This window comes from Callospermophilus lateralis, chromosome 1, assembly GCF_048772815.1.
Source record: "Callospermophilus lateralis isolate mCalLat2 chromosome 1, mCalLat2.hap1, whole genome shotgun sequence".
Taxonomy (NCBI): domain Eukaryota; kingdom Metazoa; phylum Chordata; class Mammalia; order Rodentia; family Sciuridae; genus Callospermophilus; species Callospermophilus lateralis.
The window spans coordinates 177,258,254-177,274,402 of record NC_135305.1 but is presented as its reverse complement, the minus strand read 5'-3'; the positions used below and the strand labels follow the sequence as shown (position 1 = coordinate 177,274,402).

At 43.6% G+C, this 16,149-nt stretch overlaps 1 protein-coding gene across 4 annotated transcripts in view; it reads right to left on the bottom strand.

Moving 5' to 3' along the window:
* Cacna1d (calcium voltage-gated channel subunit alpha1 D) overlaps positions 1–16,149 on the bottom strand; it is a 324,259-nt gene that overhangs the window by 98,979 nt on the left and 209,131 nt on the right. For all 4 annotated transcript variants that reach the window (XM_076837232.1, XM_076837374.1, XM_076837154.1 and 1 more), the window contains exon 9: positions 4,464–4,633. In XM_076837232.1, the coding sequence (XP_076693347.1) occupies positions 4,464–4,633 (170 nt within the window). The remainder of the gene's footprint in view (positions 1–4,463; positions 4,634–16,149) is intronic.

Sequence of the window (16,149 nt, the reverse complement as noted above, 5' to 3'; positions counted from 1 at the left end):
GACTAATCACTGACAATGAGAAGAGTTTAAAATAGAATTTGAGGCTTCCAGATTTTAATGGCCCTAGAAAAACTCCATTGTTAACTCAGAAGCAGCTGCGTACATCTAAAAAATCACTGTGCGATTTGGCAGAGTTTCTCAAGAAACTTGAAGCTCAGCAAAAAGTTAAATAAATTATCCTTGAAAATTCCCCAAATACTCAGGAACCAATTTCCAAGGGAATTTTTGTCCACTTAATTAATTGTGTAGCACTAGCTCTCTTAATAGCAAATTTACAGATTGGCATTTTTAATAGTCCAAGAATGCATAAAATAGAGCTCCTTGTCACTAGAGCCATCAGAAAGCTCAGTTAAGGACCTAATTGCCTCTCTTTTCCTCTCAAGTAAGTCCTTGGGTCTGTGGAATAGTCAGTCACTGATACATTCATGACAGAGGAGTTCTCAGTCTAAGCTACACATGCAACCCGCCAGGGAACTTAAAATACAAGAGCCACCCCTGACTCCTGTCCCAGAATGAAGCAGAGGCCTAGGGTGAAATGTGGCACCAGGAAGGCTCCAGCTCCCCAGGTGATCGTAATATACAGCCAGAGATGGACACCACAGATGCAGCAAGTGACATTGAGCAGAACAGGGAGGAGATAATGCAAGTACTCAATTTGACTATCTGTTCCCTGATAGTAAGCACTGAAAAACTGGGAATGGATTTCAAGAGCCAGAAAGCTGTGCTACCATATCTCAGAAGTGACCAACTCAGTAGGTTTGTGTTCTCTCAATACTTCAGAACCATATAGCTTCTGAAGAAAAGTTTGGAGCAGTAGGTCCTTAAAAGGGTCCTCACCCTGAGGCTGCTTAGAGGTCTAGTAAAATCTTCAAGAATATTCAGTTAGGCCAAACTTTCCTCAAGTCTGATGACAAGAGCAGCAGCAAGTTCGGCCACAGTTATTTCAACACCTGCTTGTTACTGAACATCTAATTCTCTTAATGGTGCCTTGGGTAGATATCTTTAGCTCCTTGCAACCAAGAAAATGGCACTCCAAGATGTTGGGTAATTTTCCTATCACTGAAGTCCAAATCCCATGTCATAAAACTCAGCCAGTTCCAGAGAAAGGGCCTTAAAATGCCTTGCAGCCCAAGTCTTTGCCTCTTATAAGTGCACAGTTATCTGTTGTGAGTGACTCCTTTGCTCAGCTAGGCTGAGGCTCAGCTACCAGGAAGGCTTCTTCTCACACTGTCACAGAATTCCTCAAAATATCTGGGAGGAAACTGCCCAACTCATATCTAAGACCCAGTTGAAAAAGACCGTCAGCCAAAGCAACATCTTAAATCAGCAGGAAGTCAGGAAGCCCAGGCAGTGTACTGTCCCTCTTCCCAGAGATAACACAGGAGCAAGACTGGGGAGCATGACACATAAGGGTGGATCTCACATACCTAAGGAGGGTGCTGACACCAAAACACCCTTGTTTCTATTGCCTGATAGCCAGGGACCAGGTATACGCAAGGGTTAGGGCCAAAACTAACCCTTGCCCCCTGTGTTTTCCTGGCTGTGATAGAAAGAAAACAGCTGGCAAGCCTGGGAGGCCCCAGGGAAACCCCACCAGCACTGAATTCCTCAGAAATCCTGAGGTAATGAGTTCTATAATCAGGGAGGCTCCCCTTCTTCCTCATCAGGAGACGTGGTGCCCTCAAGTCAGTTAGATCTCAACATGCTTCCCTCAGCCTAGGATTTGTGCATTTCAAACCCTGATCACCGAGGCTCTGGCAAACTGACAACTCGGAAAGCATCACACACCATGAGCCTCACTCTGCAGGAAACCCCAGCACCTAGGGAAAAAGAGCTCACCAAAGAACAAGGGTGCGCCAAAGAAATATTTGCAATTCTAGATCAAACATTAAGCTAATCGTTTTGAGTCACACATCACTGTGCACAGCAGAAACCATAGTTCTGATGTTCTGCAGAGACACTGCAGCTTCATGGGCTTGTAAGACCCAGTTCTGGTTAATTCTGAAGATCTGCAACTTTCCAAGGACTTAGTAATACTATCAATGAAAGAAACAAAGTAATGCACTGAAGGGCTTTGAATATTTGTTATTTTCCACACCTTCTTTGTCTCATTTCCTTAGCTTGAACCGCCTCCATCTCACCTTCTACAGCTAAAGGATGCATATCCCTCAGGGCTCAGTGAGGATGCTACCTCTTCCCTGCATTTCCAACCACCCACCCACTCATGCCAGCCAGCATCACTCAGCCTTCTGGATTTATATAGCAGACTGCTGCTGCTCCTTGATTATGGTGACAACTTCTACCCTTAGTACTGTAATAAGTCACTGCCTTCTCTATCTTCCCTCCAATGGTAACTTCTCTGAAAGGCAAAGGCATTGGTTTGGTCATCCCATAGGTAGGTTCTTTACAGACAGTGGCAGGAAATACTTGGCTCAGATAAAATTGTGAACCCTCAGGACTACCAGAAGACAAGACCTCAGAAAACAGATCAAGACACTGACCATGAAAATGACTCCACCACCACTGACATTAACTGCACTAAAATCTAGATTGCTAGTTCTAGGGGAGCAATAAAGAGATGACAGGCATCAGCACCTGGGATGGCCTCACTTTGCTCCCCATGGGATATACCTAAACTAGCAAAGAAAGGTGCTCTTCAGAGAAGAGGGACAGCACTTTCTCTGGGGCGGATAAGCAGGTGGCTGCTGGGCCTCCCCACATCAGGATCCAAGCCACAGTCTATAAATGAAGAGAAGGCCGAGTAGGCATCCCCAGGCTTCACCTGGACAGCTTGTTGCCAGCAATACTACAGGTACAGAAGCACTGCAAGGGCCACAGGGTTCAATTTGGTTCAGTCACTCAAGAGAACTGTGCTGAAGATATGCCCACACTCTTCTGTATCTAATCACCTAGTAGACACATCACTGAATTTGGAACTCAAATGTTCATTTATCCACTCTAATCTGGTATTCAACAAACACAATCAGCTCTATAAATCCTCCCAGTCTCCTGGAAGCCATTTCCTAATCCTCAAGGACTGAAGCCCTGGCTTCTTCCTGCATCTGAGTAGATGTAGAGAGGTGAGCAGAGGAGGTGACCTGCACTCTACTAACCCCCCCAATCAGCACATAGGTTTTAGTCAATAGTAGGAACCCAGGATAATACCAAACCCTCTCTGACAGCATGGACTCTGTGAGAAGAAGACTAGAAGAAGCATAAAGGCTATCTCAGTCAAGAGTCCTTTCAGCCAGGGTATCCAGATGCTGCTGCCTACAGAAGATGCACAAATCTGCCTCTCCTACTCTTCCCACTGGCTCACCCTGACCTTCATACCCTCTGTGCTCTAGCCCAAGAGCCCATCCCACCCTCCCTGAGCCTGGCTGCTGCTCACCTTTTGTTGTTCCCTTGAGTCAGTACTGAACAGTCATTCCTCAGATCGATCCATCCTTCAAGGCCTGGGTCAAATGTCCCGGCCCTATGTTAGATCCTCCTCCTAGTTCCTGCAGTACATCTGTCTCCTTGAGTGCCCTGGGGCTCTGGTTCCTTCCACTGCCTTTATTTGTAAGCAGGCCTTCCCTTCCTAGAAAGGGAACAAACTACGACCCCAAGAGGCTCATCTCAGTAGCATCTTAGCATCTTTTACAAAAGGTAGAACTGAACTCAGTTTCCTATGCCTCTCAATGGACATGTACCTTTGAAATGTATTCTCAGTCCTTACTTTCAACTACTCTGGATTTGAAACAAATCACAAGCAGTGTAGTCAAACCACTGTTGGATTTCAATTTTTACCTTCACCAGAGCACAAATGGAAGAGCAAGAGCATGTCTGTGAGAAAAGTATATAGCAAAGGAGACACTGTGGTTGACAATGGCAATTAATTCCAGTGGTTGACTGGCTATCGGGCCTTGCATCCTGTAGAAATCACTTCAGAGCACCTAGTATCTCAGTGTGGGATTCCAGGCAGGTGGACTGTGAAACAGGCCTTTTAACAACTGCCTGGCACAATGAACTGCCCGATGTCAGCATTCAGCTTTGTACAGATAGTACAGGTGGGGAGCCACTCCAGGTAACACGAGAGTCAAGGGGTACCCTGCTCTTCAAATCCTTGTCCAGTGATACTGCTCACTCTCAGGCGAGAAAAGCCATGTTCAGTGCAGACCCTGATCCATGCCCATGCAGAAATGGGCTCATGAAATTTCTGAGGCCCATAGAATAAGTGTTTGATCCTCTTCAACTACAAAGCCACCTTACTAAACACACATCTAAACCCCCAACTCAGGCAGAAACCCAAAGCTGACATAAACACATTTCTTCCCTCTATGATTTGTGCAGGCAGAGGGGACAGCATGGCTGGGAGGAGACCATCCTGCGTGCAGACAGGTCAGAGGCAGGTAGGGCCTACTGCGGGTGACTGAAGGGCACGTCAGGTTGGTCTGGCCGGAAGCAAGAAAGGCAACACCTACTATTTCGTTTGCCTTCCTCTCCACCCTCCTCTTCATTCTCAGGATCGATGTCTTCTGCCTGGGTGATCCAATCCAAGTAGCCCTTGAGATCCTCCTCCAGTTGCTGTTTCTCCCGGAGTTTCTGGAAATCTCCCCGCGCTTTAGCCTTCTCTCTTTCCTTTGAGAATTCTCTGAGGGAGCCAAAGAGAACAAGCACCCGTCAGGACATCCTTGGGGACCTACGTCATGAGCTGTCTGCCCCGCTGCACAATGGCCTTGTGGCAGGACACACAGTGCTGAGCACAGCCACATGAGCACAGCAATGGAGCCACACACGTGTACAGGACAGAAGACAGTGTCTCCCTAAGCAAGACTGTGAGGGTCAGAGTAGCAGAGACCACACCGACACACATGCATCATTTGTTATTCAGGATGACAGTGATCCTAAGGAACCCAGGCCAGAAGCACCATGTGCTGTTATGGCAGACCTCTGACACTCCCCACCAGGGGCCTCACCTCAAAGATGACCTCCTTCCCCACAGCCTCCTGATACCTGGCATTGCACTTCAAAGAGAAGGGACCCCAGTAGGCCAAGCTGAGGCCAAAGACAGTACCCGGTTTAGGCTTCTTCAATATTTTTGGACAAAACTTTGCATTTATAATGTGTGCTGACCCTCTATCCCAATCAAGAGTCCTGCCAGGGAAGCAGCCCTTCCCCACAAACCACAGGAGGCTCCCATCCCTATCACCTGCAGCTTTAGGCCAGAACAGTGAACAGGGTCCAGGCAGACCCAACTCGCAACCTAGTTCTCCATTCCCAGGCAGGAACTCAAGTACTAATAAAGCACTATTTATTCTTAACCCTTGATTCTCACCATAATCTTTCCCTAAAAGTTTTCCCCATAGGAGTCGAAGAGGTAATACAACTTGTTGCCCATTTATGGGAACACCCGACCTAGAAAGTCTTTGGCAGGTGTGCCAATGTTCCAAGTGTTTGCTGTTTACTCTGCCTTCTGTATCTGAAACCCTGTATCTACATATATACATAAAACTCCACACTTGCTCAGGCAAGTCAGAGTAAGGTGGACAATTACCAATTTTTTATAAACAAGGAATCATCTGCATTTCCAACCGTGAGTTGTTACAGGCGCCAAAATATGTAAGTTAATGGATTTAATTGTATTTACAGTTAAAAAGCTGCTAGGAGAGCAGGTAAGGTTTCTGCACACAGATCCCAAGTTTCTGCACACAGATCCCAAGATTCTGACACAGTTACTGCCGCCTTCCTACCCACTTGCCTTCCAATTCAAAGTCGGCACATTTCCCTTTCAGGGACTTGCTAAGTGACAAAAGGGAACGTGACTTGCTTTCATTAAGCTAAACCCCTGTTCTCTCTCTCTCCATACCCTTGCCTCAAACACTAATTCCTCAAGAGGCTGAACAGACACTTGAACACCCAGTGACACACATACTTCAGATAAGAAACTAGAATCTTCGCCAAGGTGCCACCCTCTCCCCACAATGAGAAAGGATCCCACTCACTCCACCATTTGGACCTCCGAACCTATCCCTGGCCCTGGGAAGGCTGCTCCATCTCCACTCTACCCTCTGGGCAGTGAGGAAGAAAGCAAGGCTATGGGCATCCTGCAATCAGCTCACAGATGGCTGGCACCAGGCAGGGGCTGAGAAGGTGAGCAGACTGTACTCTGACCTCCCCACCCAAAGGCACTCCATCCCAGAGAGGACATCTTTTCATCTCAAAAAGGAAGATATTTGGAGGGCAATGTCTTGTTGCTCACAAAAACTATACACCAGAGAATGGTCTGGGGTTTCTAGACTTCCTGGGCTTCTCAAGATATATGAAATGCATAACTCGGCTCTGGCTGAGCTCACCCAAAGACTCTGAAATTGAAAATGTCATATTCAAGCCAAACTCACATCCTGAGGCAACAGCAGGAAGCCTGGGAATGTCATGTGTCCACAGGACAATTCATTTTATAATCTGTTCTAAGAATTTAAGAAATTTATTGTGAAGAGCAGGTATGCCCTCAATTCTGTCATTTATCAAAAAGTATCCCAGAACAAATCTTTTTCATATTTTGATTCTGGACTTAGTATACTAAATGTAGAGGATTATATATACAAGCAGGGTATTCTTATTTTGGATTCACAGCTGATCTGAATTCTTGGAAAAAATGACAAAGATAGTGGAAGAATTACCCTGTAAAGCTTGAAGACTTTATAAAATGAAATTTTACTTCGCTGTCATATTTTATGTACTTGTTTATATTAGAACTATAAAAATCCTTCTCTAATAAGCTGCATCACTGTTGCATATTCTAGGCTGTTAAGTGAACATGAGTAAAACCCTACTAGCTACTAAAATTCCTGAGAATAAAAATTGAATAGACAAACTCTAGATAGGGCAGATGGGTGGGAGGGGAAGGGAGGGGGTTAGTAATGATGGTGTAATGTGATGGACATTATTATCCAAAGTACACGTATCAAGACACAAATTGGTGTGAACATACTTTATATACAACCAGAGATATGAAAACTTGTGCTCTATATGTGTAATAAGAACTATAATGCATTCCACTGTCATTTTTTTAAATCAATAAAAAATAAACACAAAAAAACTGTTCTAAGTTCTGGTTTATGGCCCATTTATTTAAATGATGGGCACATGCCTATAATTCCAGCAACTTGGGTGGCTGAGGCAGGAAGGTTGCAAGTTCAAGGACAGCTTCAACAACTTAGATGTCATCTCAAAAAAAAAAAAATGTTGTTGTTCCGTTCTCAACAACAGATGAGGTAGAGAGGGAAGATGGGAGGGGAGGGGAGGGGGGATAGTAGGGGATAGGAAAGTCAGCAGAATACAACAGTCACTAATATGGCATTATGTAAACATTGTGAATGTGTAACTGATGTGATTCTGCAATTTGTATTTGGGGTAAAAATGGAAATGCATAACTCACTTGAATCAAATGTATGAAAGATGAAAAAAATAAAAATAAAAAAAAATTTAAAAAAAATGTATGAGGATGTAGCTTAATGGTAAAGATTCCCTGGGTTCAATTTTAAGTACCAAAAAATTAAAAATAAATCAAAACCATATGAAAGTTCATTTAACAAAGCTGTTTATATAGATCCTCTCACCTGATTTTAGACAGTTCTGAATAGCCCAATACCTAGAAGGTAGGTAACGGGTTACTGATTTAGACAGAACTGAAGTCCATATGGCATCAATCTGTTGCCTACAAGGTAGGGTAGAGAAGTGGGGTTTGTGTGATAAACCTAGGTGTCCCTTGGCCATCTTAGACCACTTATGGCTCTGAGTGTGAAGGTCTAGATTCTCTGAGCTTTTATTTTTTGAGCTGAAATAGAGATACAATAATACCTGTTCTATTGTTCCACCAAGGTTAGGTAAGATCTATTCAGTAAGATGATACTTCAAAATACACAAAGCATGGTAGGTAAAAATGTGAAGTTCAAATGAATAATACTTAGTTGTTAAATCGGGGCCTAAGAGAAATTGAAAAGATAACTGGGAGACCCTTCTCAAATACCAAAGGGGGAAACTAGGAACAGCTTTGAATGGGTTCTCAGCTACCATGATCCTCCCAGAATTGGGAGATGCTTAGAAGGATGCATGGGATCCTGGGGCTCACAGTGACTGATGAGCCAGAATACCCATATCAATAATGCACCACTTTCTGTTCTGTTGCAAACAACTCATTTCCACCATAAAAAACTTTCTGTTCTTGCCTCAAGTTTACTTCATCTTACATCAACCTCAGTGGATGATGAAAAAAAGGCACTCTGTTTTGCATAGAATTTCATCTTCTTCTAAAGAAGTTCATGACTAAGAGGTTCAATAACCATCACTACTGCAAACATTTAACAAAGATTAGCAGAAATGATTAGATTTTTGCAAGTGATTCAAAATTCCAAAAACTGATCATGCTAGGAGCCTACTTATCCTGGATCAGAATGGGTCTGGTTCTGGTGTGTCCAGCTGACAGAAAAATTCACGTCAGTGCTTGGTCAAAAATGTGCAAACTGTGTGCTGCCCTTTTGCACATGAAAGAAAGGAAAATAAGAAACATCTGATGGATAAAGATAAAGAAATATCTGATGGATAAAGCAGAAAACAAGAGGCAAGGACCAATAGGGTAGACGGAATAAAGGATGGAGGAATACTCCTAAGTGTATCCTTTTCTGTGGTTTTGACTTCTGGAATATGTTAATGTTCTTCAAATTAGTTTCTTATATTTCTCGTCCTTTATCAATAAGGATGAGATGGAGAGAAAATACCCATAAACTGAAAGTGGATTGAAAAAAAAATGAATCTGACAGTATTTCAAATAAATACCATAACTGTCCTGAAGGGGAAAGACAAAACTAATTCTAGTGGCTTACAAACTTTGGCACACTGTCTTGGGCAGGACTGGCGCAAGGAGAAAAAAAAATGCTGAGCTCTTTTGAGTTGTTTTGCTTTGTTCTTTGTCTTTGGTAGTGATAGGGATGAGACAATCTAAAACTATTTTAGATGTATGACAGGATTTAACAGATGAGTAAATGTGTTAATGTTGCTGAGAACCAGAATTCTCGCTGTGGAAAGGAGACAGAGAAACACAGAATGGAGGAAGCCTAGAAATCTGAGGGGTGGACTGGAATGGAACTCAGGGTTTATAAATATTTGTTGTAAGGCCCAATATCTGATTTTTAACAAGACATTGATACACGAGCATATGAATCAATAGGAGTAAGTGTACAAGCAAAGAAATTCATATGCCCTAGTTCTGTCTGTTGAAAGGACCTAGAGACAAAGCAACTCCAGCAGATAGGAGCATACTTGGCCTCTCATGACATTTCTCATTAAAAGGAACCAGGGGTCTTTGGAAAAAAAAATGGCTGATTCCAGGACTGGGCCAGGTAGATACTAGATGAAGAATAGCAAGTGCTCAAAAACAAAAACATGCTGGTTAGAGGCCAGGAGCTCAGGGAGTAACTCTACTGCCAAACCTAAGAAAACTTGAGCACTAAAATAACTAAGAATAGCAATGAATTATAAAATATTTCTCAAAAATCTGTCTGTACCCCATATAGATAGTAAATAAAAAAGCAAATGAGATAAAATTATGAATGAAAACATATATGAGATAATAGATGAATTAGAATAGTAGGTATAAGGATTTTTCTCTACATTATTTTTATTTTTGCGACTTTCCTGTATGTTTGAAATTATTTCCAAAGAGAAAAACATTTATGTTTAGAAAATGTAACTGTACTAATCAACTGCAAATGTATGGTCCTATACATTCATTTTGGCTTACCAGCTAGATTGGAAGCTCCCTGCGGGAATGTACAATGTAGTTCATTTCTTATTGTATTTCTTTCCATGACTCTGTCTTCCCCATGGTAGCCAGTTCAAACAGGCATGGAGGAAGAGTGTGTACAAAAAACAAAGACAAATAACAAAATGGGCACTACTCCTCAAGAGGCTGAGAATATGATCCTGCAGGACAGAGCAACCATGATTGCTGGGATCATCCAGAAATACAAAACAGAGTGCCTAAGTCCAGACATGCCCTCTGGTGCAGCCTCCACCTCCAGCCCGCCATTCTCCTTATCAATTCAGGCCTCGTGTAGTAGATTTCTTGTCTCTAAGTGGTTTGGAAATCTTCCTTTTCATGTTATTTTTAAGAAGCAGTCAGTCAGTAAGGAATCTCCCTGACAGCTCAACAGGACAATTACTCAGTGTCTTCCACAGGCCAGTCGGCATGCACCTCACCCACTGAGGCAGCTGTGGCAGTGTTTGGTCAGGTTGTGCCTCCCTCTCTGCTCCGGAAAACTGCTGCAGACCTGGTCTTCATCTTGGTGGTGTCCTGCTTAAAATGCCTCCTGGCTCTTCATCATGTCCTTCAAGAATCAAGGACAAATGCCTTCCAGCCTTCTGCCTGCTGCTATTCTAGCTTTAGTCCCCATCTTTTCAAGGTACACCTTGTCCTTTGGTGGCTTGTCTCAATTCCCCACACTTCCATCTGCAGAAGTCCATGTACCAGCCTTATCCCATCTTGGAAATCCAGCTCACCTTTCAAGACCCAGCTCAAGTTTCACATAGCTACCCTATCCAAATGAGACAGGGTCAAAGGACAGGTAGTCAGTGTAGACAGTGAATGAATGGGTCCAGAAGATTGGGGCTAATTATTAAAGAAGGAAATGGGAGGCTAACACCTCCAGAGAACTTCCCCTTCTCAACCAGTTGCTAACACCTCCAGGGAATCAGTCCTCTCAATACAAAAAAGTTGCTAATTAGCACCCCCTGGGTTGTTCTTTTCTCACCTTTTGGGCACCAAGGCAGGATAGAAAGAGGTGGTAGGAGGAAGAAAGGAAATCTGTGATACAGAAAGGGGAAGGACATATACCCTCCCACAGATACCCAGCCCTGGGTCCCCTTCTCTCCAGGTGAAGTCTCTCTCTCACTAATAAAACTTGCTTTCTATGCTTGCTTCAGTGTTTTCTGGTGTTTAATCTTCAACACTGGGGGAACAAGGGCCCGATCCTGACTTCCAAGACAGTATCACAAAGGGGTTCTGCTCACCACTGAATCACCAGAGCATTGTTTCCTGGGATATAGTCAAGACCTCTCCTACAATGCAATGTTGCCTTCATACAGAGTCCAGCTCAGAGCCTTCACCCATCCTCACTGAGAAATGGGAGGGAAGGAATGCTACCACCCACAGTGTATGGAAACAGATTCAGAGAGGTCAGGTACACAAGCCCACCTAGCTGCTGAATTCCCCTAAGTACCTTAACAGGAACACACAGGATAGGGACAATGGAAGAAGAAGGCAGATGTATGGGAGTGGGGGCGAGAACCAAAAATAGGTTAGAATTGGCCTGGGAAGGGCCTTAAACACAAAACAAGGAGCCTGGATCATGTCCTTGTAGGCAATGGGGAACTGCAAAATTGGAAAGGAGAGCGTCACGACCAGCTTGGTTTTATACATGTGATGTATGATGACAAGGTCAAAAGAAGGCTAAAATGGTGGTGGAGAGGTCAAAAAGTGTTCAGAAAACACTGGTGATAGGCTATATTTAACACCTATAAAATATGGTTAAAAAAATAAGAGTTTTAATAAAATCTCCATTTTGTTACACCATGATCTGGAAAAGCACCTATGAGGCTTGTCACTGCTGACCCAACCACCCCCAGTCTATGGTCACTGTCATCTCTGCCTTTTTCATGCCAGCCCCCTAGGTCTGGCACACCAGTGTTGTCATCTCAGTGTGGACCTTCCCTCCCAGGCCAAGTAAGGCTCCATCTACCATGGGAATGTTCCTTGACTACATGTTCAGAAAGGAATGATAGGGCAGGCTGGATGGCCGAGAGAAATTTAAATGTCAAGAGGTCAATTTTAACAGTTCAGACTTTTCAAAGATGAGTTAGCTACTTTAGGCTGCAGCAACCTCCCCAGAGGGTGAAGATGGGGACCTTTGGTAGAGATGGACTGACAGAGAAGCTACAGTGCAGGATGCTCTGGTCCGTCTTTGCCAAGCCACCGGTATCCCCTCTGCCCATGCCAGTAAGCACTCCAGCAGACTACCCTCTGCTGTGTTCAGCTGCAGGGTGGCTCTCATCTCTTACCTCCCCTGTGACTCAGACTGCCTGCTGTGAAGTGGTCCCTTCTTCCCTTTTGCTCCTTTCCCTGAATAGCAATCTGGCACCTCTTAGATCTGGCAGATGAAATCTGGTGGCATCAACACTTAAGAAGCCTAAAGACCGATTGCATTCAGGAGAAACGGCTGTGAAGGGGTACTGACTATAGCACACGGTATACCCCAACCCTGACACTCACATGGCCCTGTGTAAAGCCTGTTAGGTGGGAAAGATGAACACAACAGAACCAGCAAAAGCCTCTAAAACCAGAGCAGCCTGAGCCATGGCCCCTTAAGCAGTCCTTCACCCATGACTGCACCAGCCCTGCATCCCAGCTGATAACCAGCAGCAGCTTGGGCAGAATTGGAGGCTGCACAGCTGCGGGAAATGACATGCGTTTCTGCAGGAGAGCCTGAGTCTATGCCATGTCCCCTCTAATAATATCAGAAATGAACCTCATTTAGATTTATATGAGAGTCTTCAAAGCATCTTTATCATCTCAGTGTGGGACAAGCAGTCCAAGGCTTTTCATGTTCATCACACAAAGGCCAACACTGAGATGCAACAAGGTACTAGTCCCACATCATATGCCCAGTCAACAGTACAACTGGGCTACTGAGAGGTGCCAAAACAAGCACCCTTTCCATGGGCCTGCTGACTTCATGTCTTCCTGGTCCAAAGGGAAAAGACATACAAGTGGACACTCACTGCTCAGATGCGGGGGGTGGGGGGAGAAGCAGGGCAGAAAGCACCCCCTTATTTTCCACATTCCTGATTTTCGTCTACAGTACCAACTTGGGGATAGAGAAAAGCTTCCACACACTTTCTACTCATCCCCCAACTGCTCTCTGTCACTCCTCCTCAGAAATGACTACTCCAGAGAGACTCCCTCCCTTCCAGGAGGGCAGATGGAGACCCTAGGCCTGGGCACATGGCCCATGCTTTACAGAGACTCAACCTCCAAACCCTGATGTTATCAGGACTTATGGGCCCTGACATGCAGAGCTCTGGAACCCTTAACTCAGGCAATGCTATCAGAGAGCATTTAGTCCGCATCGTGCTGTTGCACGCAAATCAAAGTGCAGATCAAATGTGACTGCCACAAATGCAAAAGGATGACATGCAGTTTGCTCTGTAGAGTTTTATTTCTCAAATGCCCCCTCAAATAAATGAATAACTAAAATCATCTTGATTTAGACATGGGGTTTATTCTTGGTTTGCAATGGTATTTGTTTGAACCAAGCTTGCGTAAATAAAATTTAGGCAAACTAACACTTTGTTATCTATACAGACACACTCACACACTCACCAGTAGGACACAAAAAAAAGTTATAGTAAAACAGAAACTCACCAAAAAAAAAAAAAAAAAAAAAAAAAGCAACATTTATAAAATAACTCACTGATGGTTATCAGTGGGGACCAGTCTTCTTTAGACCTAATTGATATAATGAGAACAACTAAGAACAGAGCAGGGAGGAAGAGCAGGAAGAAAAGATTAACACTAAACAGATACATGAGGTGGGAGGGAAGGGGAGAAAAAAAGGAAATTGCATGGTAATGGAGGGAGACCCTCATTGTTATACAAAATTACATATAAGAGGTTGTGAGGGGAATGGGAAAATTAACAAGGAGAGAAATGAATTACAGTGGATGGGGTAGAGAGAGAAGATGGGAGGGGAGGGGGGATAGTAGAGGATAGGAAAGGTAGCAGAATACAACAATCACTAATAGGGCAATATGTAAAAATGTGGATGTGTAACCTATGTGATTCTGCAATCTGTATTTGGGGTAAAATTGGGAGTTCATAACCATCTTGAATCTAATGTATGAAATATGATATGTCAAGAGCTTTATAATGTTTTGAACAACCAATAAAAAAATAAAAAAATAATAATAATTTTTTAAAAAGCAGGAGTTCCGTACAAGTCTAAAATATAAAGGATGCAGAAATAAAGTATCTTGAGCACCTTAGAGTGAATTATGCTTTCCTTTTACTACCCTTCCTTGTTCGAGGACAGAAGCATTTCTCTATCTTTGAAGAGTTAGTTTCCATGGTTACCAAAGACTTCTCAATTTTTTCTAGAAAAAAAAAAAATCTCCGGTTGCATGCTAAAAGTAAAGACTTCTGTTTCAGGAGGTATTCTTCAAAAACACAAGTTCCCTCGTCTGACATCACTTTCTCTGAATTATATCACTCAACCAGATGAGCCAAAACAGTATTAGGCTTCAAATACTGCTACTTAAGAAGTTACTTAAGACACATACCTCACTATATTGTCAGATTCCATTTAAAAAAAAAAAAACAAGGTAAATGAGTACCTAAAGTCAGACTTTGGAAGGTGGCAGGAACATTAAAAATAAAAATGTCTGAAGGCACCAGCACCCCCAGGGCACATCCAACTTAGGCACCAATACACTATGTTGTACAAAGGGCCTGATCAGGCTGCCTGCCATGGACTGATAGCTGGATGTGCATGCATTCAGAGAGCTGCTGGGACTCCAACTGTGGGTGAGCAACATGGACCCTAGGAGGAGGCAGAAATTGAGGCCATCTATTGGCGTGTTCCCAAAGCAATACCGATAGAAAATTCAGCCTTTGTTCTACCAGATGGACACGTAAAAGGCAAACCAGCTGGTGAGATGCACTGAGAAACCATTTCTCCCTTTTAGAAGGAGCGCCCACTGAAAGGCAGGATGGGTGGGAAGCACCCTCTCTGAGCTCTCAGGCATGACATAGCTGAAAGAGAACAAGGACAAGAACATCATATTACAGGGGAGGCCTAGGGATTCCAACAGAGCCACCATCCAGGAACAGGACCTTAAAGGAGAACTAGAGCCACATGTGACTTGTTCACAAGAAGATTTATAGGGAAAAAAAAAAATTCTCAGAAGCCGCATATTCCTCTGTTCCACTCTGCTCTTGGTAATCATTTGGGGAAAGAGAAGAAACCTGACAGCATAATGAATAGAACAGCACAGGGTATATCAGCAAGGCCCATCTGGGTAGACAAGATGCCACAGGGGTCCCCTCCCCAGACACAGGAGGAGCTTCCAACGGATGAACAAAGTAGCTTGGGCTCTAGAGACAGATCTACATTTAATTATTAGCTTTACTACTTACTAATTGTGTATCTTTGAGGAAATTGATAAGCCTGAGTCTTGATTTCCTCATCTGTAATTTATGGCAAAGAACCCTCACTTCATTAAAATAATGGAGAAGATTGAATAAAAAAGTGCCTACTGCAGTGCTTAGTGATATATAATCTTAGTTGGCATATTAATTATGATGATAAGCAATAAAGAAGAATTCTCTCATACAATCCATACTCTAGATTACCCAGACTTTGACCATCAAAATCCACATCTCTCTCCTCATCTGAGAGGCACTGACCACAAATGTCTATGTCTTCCTTTACATCTCCACCTCTGAACCTCCCACTGCATCTGCCCCCTGCTACCCAAGGCTCTCCTCACCCCATTTTGCCCTGAGAGGCACCAGCTTGACCTTCCACACGCAGCTGTCTACCATCATCTGACTGAAAACACTTCACAGCTCTACAGCTTACAGGAAAAAACCCTGCCTCCCTTGGTGGGCATTCCCAGATGCACGACTGCTCTTCGTCCTACCACTAGCCAGCCCACTCAAGTGCTTTCACTGTCAGAAACACTGGCCCCAACAGGCATGAGTCACCAGCCCCTGCTCTTCTTCCAGAATCTGGAACGTTCCTTTTTTTTTTTTTTATTGGTTGTTCAAGACATTACAAAGCTCTTGACATATCATATTTCATACATTAGATTCAAGTGGGTTATGAACTCCCATTTTTACCCCAAATACAGATTGCAGAATCACATCGGTTATACATCCACATTTTTACATAATGCCATATTACTAACTGTTGTATTCTGCTACCTTTCCTATCCTCTACTATCCCCCCTCCCCTCCCCTCCCATCTTCTCTCTCTACCCCATCTACTGTAATTCATTTCTCTCCTTGTTTATTTTCCCATTCCCCTCACAACCTCTTATATGTAATTTTGTATA